General features: G+C 45.0%; 1 protein-coding gene across 1 annotated transcript in view; it reads left to right on the top strand.

The window, feature by feature from the left end:
* Positions 1–1,260: 1,260 nt before the first annotated feature.
* Positions 1,261–8,139, top strand: part of LOC142574424 (cytochrome P450 3A9-like) — a 421,036-nt gene continuing 414,157 nt past the window's right edge. Inside the window, exon 1 of the mRNA XM_075683508.1 lies at positions 1,261–1,324. Coding sequence (XP_075539623.1) covers positions 1,278–1,324 — 47 coding nt within the window. The 5' untranslated portion in view covers positions 1,261–1,277. The remainder of the gene's footprint in view (positions 1,325–8,139) is intronic.

Here is an 8,139-nt window from a genome sequence, read left to right as displayed (position 1 = left end):
CAAGCTACGCAGTACATTTACGGGGCCGGCCTCTGCAGTCTCTCTCTTATGTGTAGACGTGTCACTTGAGATGTCTAGATGTAAATACCAGCTTATGTATATAGTTACTGCTTCCGGCAATGACCTTACTAGGCCGAATAGTGCCATGTCAGAAAGCGTGGGGCTTAACACTCCGCCTTGTGGCACTTCTTTGCAGTTTAGACCTCACCATGTTCCATCCGCACTAGGCACCCACAGAGGTATGCTCATTCTCCGAATAGCTGGAAATGCAGAGCCACACACGGATACCAATTATCGCATCAGCCAAAGTATCAAAAATTGGTCGCTTTACTTACTACCATGCGTGCCTTTGACGTCGAGGATCATGGCCACCATTCGTAGGGCCATGCTCTTTTGATGCTGAACAAATGCATCTAAATTAGGCATGCTATCGATAGACAAACGACCTCGCCGGAAGCCCGCCATGGCCGCGTATGAATACACCTGATCAAGTCCTAGGCGCCGTTCGGAGCCCCTCAAAGCTATCCTTCCTATTGGTTTTCAAACGCCACTAGCAATGGCAGTGTGACGGCATGATGACTGGTCTAAGGAAGGTTTGATATGCTTGCGGAAAGACGCTAGGTGTATAATTTTCCCTCAAGAATGAATCGCACGGAGTTTCTGTGTCACTGTAGGGGCACAACCAAACGTTACCAAGTGGCGGGCACGCGAGCCCGTCGGGACCAGGTAGTGATGTCCGCCTGCCGCCAGCGTAGCTTACGTCCCCACAAAAAAGCATTCTATTGAAGTAAATGTAGGAAGACGCAGCGAAGAAAACAAGCGACCAGTTCCATTCGGGTATGTACCAAGCTCCTTTATTCAGTTTTCTAAAGAAATACTGTTGGATCATTTAATTAGTTTATCCTGAGAACGAGCATGTTACTCGCTAAATCTAATTTAGAGCCTATTATGAACTGAAACGTAGGACTCTATTTTGGCGCTACTCAGCCACTGTAGAATTGTTTTCGACCATGCGGGCTTCTTTAGAGCACAGCAATGAAGCCCGATAAAAGTAGAAACCATAGCGTCGCTCTTAGCAGGAAACGTTCGTCGCCGCTAAGGCGGTGTCATGAAAATGGTACGTCAAGACAAGGAAAGCCAACATGGAGGATATTCGAAAATAGCACAACTTGGGGAAGACCGCAGAGAGGCGCGCGACATATTGTGCATGTCCCGTGTGCGTGCTAACAAATCTGCCCGTGGGAGCCAGTAGCTCCGCAAACCAAGTCGCGGACAAGATGTTGCACCTACTGGCAGCGCTGTGCTTCGCTCTGCTCTGCGTTTGGTAAGCCAAGCCATCGTTCAGTTCGCCAAACCGTTTCAGTCAAAAGAGATTGCGTGTTTTCACGACTAGCAATATTTGCTTTATTTGCTTTGTTTTGCCTTGATTAGTGCACACGAAAGCTTCTTCTCTGGAGGAAAACGACTCTGCCAGGAATTGTTAGGAATAACAAAGTTTAGTTGAATAAAATAATGGAAGATGGGACATGCCTCCTAGGCCCCGCTATTTCGCTGCTAATGAAGCAATCGAGCAAACTCGTCTCGAAAGCACGCCGTAAGATTAGGCTGGCTGGTGTTCGTGTCTGCCAGCATTAACATTTAAACGTTTAAAAATAGCCCGGGTTTGGTTAAAGATAACCTTACGTCACAGAGCATCAAAATTGTTCGCGAGATCCTTATGGTATGAGGGCTGAAAATAGTTCTGCTAGTTCGAATGTTAAACATTTATCGTAAAGAAAGGCAACACACGTTATTATATAGAACGTGTTTCCCCTAGCATGCTTGCTGACTTAACGTCAAGCATAGAAGCCACTTAGCTGGTCATTGTAGATACTGCAGCTGCTTAGTGAATTTTGAATCATGTCTTACACCTTTGTCGCGCGGCACGTGTAATGTCATTCGTAGTAAATGATATTCATGCCGAATGTCATTGCATTCTTGCGTTCCCTGTCTACACGGGTATATAAAATGGCACTCGCAATTGACGCCATGTTTATCGGCACGCAGGCAGTCGGCAATCGAGATGTATAATTTCGGGTCGCACTTCGAGCTGCGCAACTCGGTGAGGTGGTCTTCCCACACCTTCAGCAGCGCGCGCGTCTAGTCGTCGGTCCAGTGCACTTCTCGCTTCTCATTCTCTGCTGACGAAGCTGCAGAGTTGAGTTCCATGGTTGCTAGATAGGGTTTAGCGCGGCACCACTTTCAAAACAATGTGCAGAAATGAAAAAGAAAAAAAGCAGACAAATGTTTGTAAACATGGCCGGCAAGAAGTGTTAGCGTCCAGGCGGAGACTGGGAACAAGAATAAAGCTGCATAGATTACTTCGACTATCGTGCTCTACGTCAAAAACGGATTAAAAAGTTTACCTTTACTCTGATTACATTTAGTTTAACTTATCGATTTCGTAATTTTTTGTCAGGCCCCTGTCGTCGAGATTACATAAATTGCGCTTGCATGAGTTCGAGCAATTCATTCAATGGGCGAATGCCATACGCTGTGAATGTCATTCACTGTGCCCGTGTAGAAGCTACAAAAGTGGCGAAGCAAAAAAAATGGCATTAAGACGTAATAATATTCGCTGCGAATGACATTACGCCTGCCCTGTGACAGTGTTATTAAAAGGAAATTGAGGAGGTTTTGGAGTCGGAAGGTTTGTGGTGGCTTATGATACTGTCCCAGTATTATTTACCTTGTGAAATTATCTTTTAGGTTGTGGGTATTGCTGCGTGGCAATCACATATGAAATTTCTGTGGTAGCTTCGCTCCTTTCGCGTGGCGACCGCAGCGAATGAGGACAGGGGGAGGGGAGAAGCACCGAAAGTGTCGTCAAGAGGGGCATCAAATGAGCCTTCCACCCATCTAGCCGACTTCGGAGCAGCCAGTTGCGCATTTTTCAGGCTTTCCGCACTAACTTCCCCCAAAGTATAGTGTGCCTGATGACCGCGTGTATTTCTTAGTAATTGAACTATGTTCCAGTCATTGCAACGTCGAGATGACTGAGTTTTGCGCAGTATTCCGCTGAGCGATAAGCGGTGGTCGTAGCAGTGTGGTTTCTAATCACAATAATTTGAATAGTTATTTCGCCGCTGTGGTAAAACAGACAGAAGTTAAACGCTTATAAATACAATTGTTTTGTTCACACTAGCTGATCGACAGCTGTTACCAACAGAGCTCATTGCCCATGCGTAATAAGCTCGAGTGCATTTTAACTTGACCTTAGGTGAATCGTGTGGCGGTGGATGGGAGAAGCCCACGCTCACATTGCAGTTTCGGCCAATACTTGATCGCAGTGGGGCTATACTTTCACCCTTACCGCAACGGACTCACAGGCAGCACTCGCAGATCTCGTGATATCGGAGTGAGCCGCGTGAAGTAGCCATGGCGCGAACAACATGCAAGGTGCCTGGTATAGCGGTGCCCTCATCATGGCGAAATTGCGACCCTTGCCAACATGGCGCATTCTTGATCATGGTACAAGTGCACTAACAAAAAGCTCCTTGAAACGGCATGCCGCTGTCTGGCGTGAGAGCACTAGACGACGTTAGGAAACAACACAATACGTGGCACGTCACCCATGCTGGCGGCCGTGACGCATCGTCCTGTTGTATGCCGCAGCGTAGTGGACGGTTCTTCAGAGGCAGCCGCCAATGGTCACTTTTGTCGTTTACACCTGCGCCTCACCGTAATCGTGCGTAGGAGGCGAGATAAGGTGACGCATGCACAGCATCATTGGATATACAAGCCATATTAGCCGCCATTATTTGATAGTGCACCAGAGGTCACAGCACCCGCAGCTTTTGTTCATCGCAGAACGAGTTCACAGCAGTTATAATACCGCGACCCCCCCCCCCCCCCATAAAAAGCAAAACACCAGTTTATTCTAGTGGGCATTATTGAGAGTGAAAAACATGCGTCCAGCTTTCTCGGTGAATGCGCTCGGGCAGACGTCGGATAAGCGGCCGTTGTCGCCCGCGTGCCTCCCGTGAGCCCCGTCATCGAGGAGATGCAGGGGTGATTTTGCTGGCGACATGCTTGCGGACACAGAGCTGCGACAATCATTTACTTACTTCGAAAGAAATACGGTTCATTGATGCATCGTGTAATTTCAGAATTATGGCTAGCCGGGCTTGTTGGCACTAACACAAACAGTGCAAAAATGGGAAAAGGAGCACACGACACGGGCGCTGACTCGCAACAGATATGGTTCTTGCGCGAGCGCGAAATATACAGGCTAGAACCATGAGCGAAACATACACAGCGTGATAACCTTGAGAAGAATAACTTGAGGTTGCAGTTGGGCGAAGATGTGTTAAGTTTGCAGATACGAGAGAGATATCCTTGTCTAATAACTGGATGTGTTGGCAACTGAAGCACAAGAACAACGTTTGATACAATGGGGCCCTTCCTGTCTCAGGTTCATTCTTTTGTTCTACGTTCCCGGTGGTATGAGAGAACGGACATCTTATTGACTGAAGAAGAAAACGTATAGCGCTTTCAAAAGCTAGCTTGAATTTTTCGTGGAGGTGAAGGTTAGTCCGAGAAAAAAAAACATGGAGTTTATTTAAGATAAGCCGCAAACGCGGTGAAACGTCTTCTTCGACCCATACCCGAGCAGACGCAAAGTCTGTAATCTTTAATGTATTCTTCAGGATGGTGCCTTTATCCCCATCGTTCGAACATGTTACTATTAAGGGGCAACTCTATCCCGGCCTTTCCTGTCGCAGTCTATGAACCAGTTTAATTACATTAGGCCCAATGCCGAAAGTTTTGTTACAAACTCCGTAATTAATTCTTCCGTGTCATTCAATTTCTCAGTTTTGTCCTAAGAATGCCCTTGAATGCAAGGTTATTACCGCACATCCGGTTGTCAAGATTATCCAGCACTAGATTGGCTTGCTCTACTTGTTTAAGTTGAATGCTTTTAATTTGATCCCGAGTTTCCTGGACAAGCGTGCGCACTGTGGATACGTCTTTGTGAGAACGTTGTGTACACCGTTTCTAGACAGTGTTCGATCTGCGGCAACCGTCTTTCCATATCTATAATATTTGACTGGGTGTCCTTGAGCTTCGTGGATATATATTTTTGAGATTTTTCATCAGCAGCACACATTTTTTGAGACGTTTTACGGTTTGATCTACCTTGTCAGGGCCTGTCAGGGCCTCATTTGAACCAGGCGCCTTGACAATACCTACAATGACGTCACGATTGTGTTCGCCAGTGAGAACCCGTTATCTCCTACGTGACGTCCCCCGCCGCAGCTGCTCCTTGTTTTCGCTCACCTAAAGCGACTTGCGGCATTTTATGCCTCTTATACAGATATGTTCGTATTCAGGGGGTTGATGTGTAATAACTCGCTGCAAGCTCACTTTTTTGGAAAAGTGCTTCAGCTTGCCTTTAGGAAGGTACATAGAAAAAAGAAAGAGAAATCTGGAAAGCGTATACGGTTTTGCAATGAGGGGACTGCCATGAGTACAAGGTTGTATACCTTTCACCCAGAAATTGTTAGTAGGCGCGCGCTTCATGAAGCATTTCTCGTCGCGCAAGCGCGACACAAGCGCAGGCGAGCCGGTGAGCTATAGAGCAACGACTGTAGTAGTTCAGCACTTTCAGCACTTCGTAATTGCGTCTTGCCCTGTGTGTCGCGCCTTGAGATTAAACGAGCAGCAACGGTAGTTATAACGACTGATTATAACCTGGGTTTCAAGAAAGAAGAAAAGGCAATGAAAGAAATATATATTGGGAACTGATGCGCCTCAGCCGTAGTTTCTGTATAGATTACATGATGTTTTTCCTGAACAGATAAAACTCCCTGACCTTACTAAGTTTCTTGTTTTACTTGAATTTACCCCTTATTGCCATGCGTACTTTTAAAAGTACACTATCATTTTCATTTGTAAATTAATAAAGACAAGATACACTGTGTTCCTTTGTACGCCATTTCGCTAAGAAGGGTGCTGCGAAGACGACCGCATTGTAGTTTTTGTCACCTGCATGATGTGTCTGATCTATTCATCGCCAATCTTGGAAAAGTGCTGAACTTAGCAGGTGCTTCCCTACATGCAACTTCTTCATTTTTTGGCAAGCATAGCGTATGCTTCTCGAAGCTGAAGTTCTTGGGCAACTTTTAGAAAAAAAGGGTGCCAATGATGAACGCATATCATATTGACTGCCTATAAAGACGGGGACAGCGGAAGAAAACACAAAAACGACCCGGGTGGTAACTTTCAACTGGTTCTGCGTTCTGCGCGTGTTCAACTTGTCTATATATTGCCACGGGTTCCCGTAAATAAACCAGTTGAAAGTTACCGCCAGGGCCTCTTTCGTGTTTTCTTCCGTCGTCCCAGTCTTTATTCGCGCTCAGTATGATAAGGAGGAAACACCCACTAGGCCAAACTGAAGTTCTTCTCATGAACACATGATATTTCATATACAATACATGTTTATACCATCGCATAAAAATGAATGCAGGTGTAATTTGTAAAGTACGCTGGGCCTATGTGTGTGTCAGAGGGGTGTGCTTGATCTCAAGGACACACGGTGGCTTTTTTACCTGAACTCCGTCAAAATAGCTTTTGCTGGCTAAAAGAACTTCAGAGACTGTTACAGGAAAGAAACGTATTTAGAATTACATGAACATTACTATTATTCCTCTTGGTTCCTTTCTTGCTGCCGACAAAGTTGATGACGCACTTCTTCTCAGTCAATAAAATAGCGAACCAGTGTTTAGTTAAATGGAAACCATTAGGTAGCAGATGAAAAATATTTAAAAAGAAAGATGGTTCATGCATCCTTTATTACAAATTAGAAAATTGGTGGGAGGGAACAGAAAACAACAAAAACTATGTATATTCCTATTCCAATGGAGATCACTTATGCAATAAAAGTAGGGTAACCCAGATTGGTGAAGCAGACGTAAACCCCACCTTTTGAAATGACAGAAAACCTAATGAAAATGTCACCTAGCCATCATACAAAAGGGTTGTAATGCAAGAACCGACTGTCATTAGAGGAGATGTCACTAGTGTGTCGAACGTCGATATTACCACTGAACCGAATGCTGAATGCTGAATGCGTTTGAATGCCCGTATTTATCGCCAATTGTCGAGTCGAGATTTGCTTTAATAATACATTTGCGTCGCGCGCCTCTGAAAGGAACAGGAAAGCCCTTCCTTGTTACTTGAAAAGTCATGTTACACACTTGATAAGTAAACACGCCTCCATAACAAACAATATATCCCACTAAAATGCCAATGTTACTACCAGAAGGTTATGCGGACTTGTTAGACTCTTCGCTGCAAGCCTTTTTGTTTTTGGAAGCTCCAAGATGTATCATATGCATCTTGTGTGCCTACATCTGGTGTTACTCCCATAAAGGGCCAGTGTACTTTATAAAGTAAACTATCCTAGCGTTTGAAAGAATGAAGCGCCACTCACAAAACTTTCACAATCTATTTACAACGTGAAAACTTCATTTGACACAAAAAAATCAACAAAATGTAACTGGTAGGTTTTTCGGTTTTTCATGGGCCTTAATGGGTTAAATGTTCCTGAATGTTCCTCCTACGCATTGTACTCAAATATTTCTTTTTATTGGTAGAGGTCGCCACGGTTTAGTTAGCGTGCCGCCAGTCCATTGCTCCCCCTGAGCGCTGGACTACTTGTATATATTTGCCTTGGAACAACAGTGTATCACTTCTTTGTTTGAGATCGAAAGTGCCGGGCGTCGGTCCGTGTGTCCGCCTGCGGAACGCATATTCATCTTTTCTGGGCAACCCACCACGGAATTCCTATATGATTGAGCAATACCTAACGAACACGGTTCCTCATTTAAGTACTTTGGCGTGCACCCGTCTGCCGACCTAATGTGGAATACCCACGTTGACGTAATAACTTCTAATGCATCCAAAACACTCGTATTTATCAGACGTCGCGTACATCAAGCTAACCCGAGGACAAAGCCTATGGCATGCACCTCTCTTGTCCGCTCTAAATTAGAATATGCGTCATTCATTTGGAACCTACCGCAAATATACCTAATTAGTAAGCTAGAGTCTGTTCAGAATAAAGCTACAAGATTCATAACATGAAATTACGCCATT

The sequence above is a fragment of the Dermacentor variabilis genome, chromosome 3, assembly GCF_050947875.1.
Source record: "Dermacentor variabilis isolate Ectoservices chromosome 3, ASM5094787v1, whole genome shotgun sequence".
NCBI lineage: Eukaryota > Metazoa > Arthropoda > Arachnida > Ixodida > Ixodidae > Dermacentor > Dermacentor variabilis.
Note: the sequence above shows the minus strand (reverse complement) of the source record. Positions and strands in the feature narration are given on the sequence as shown.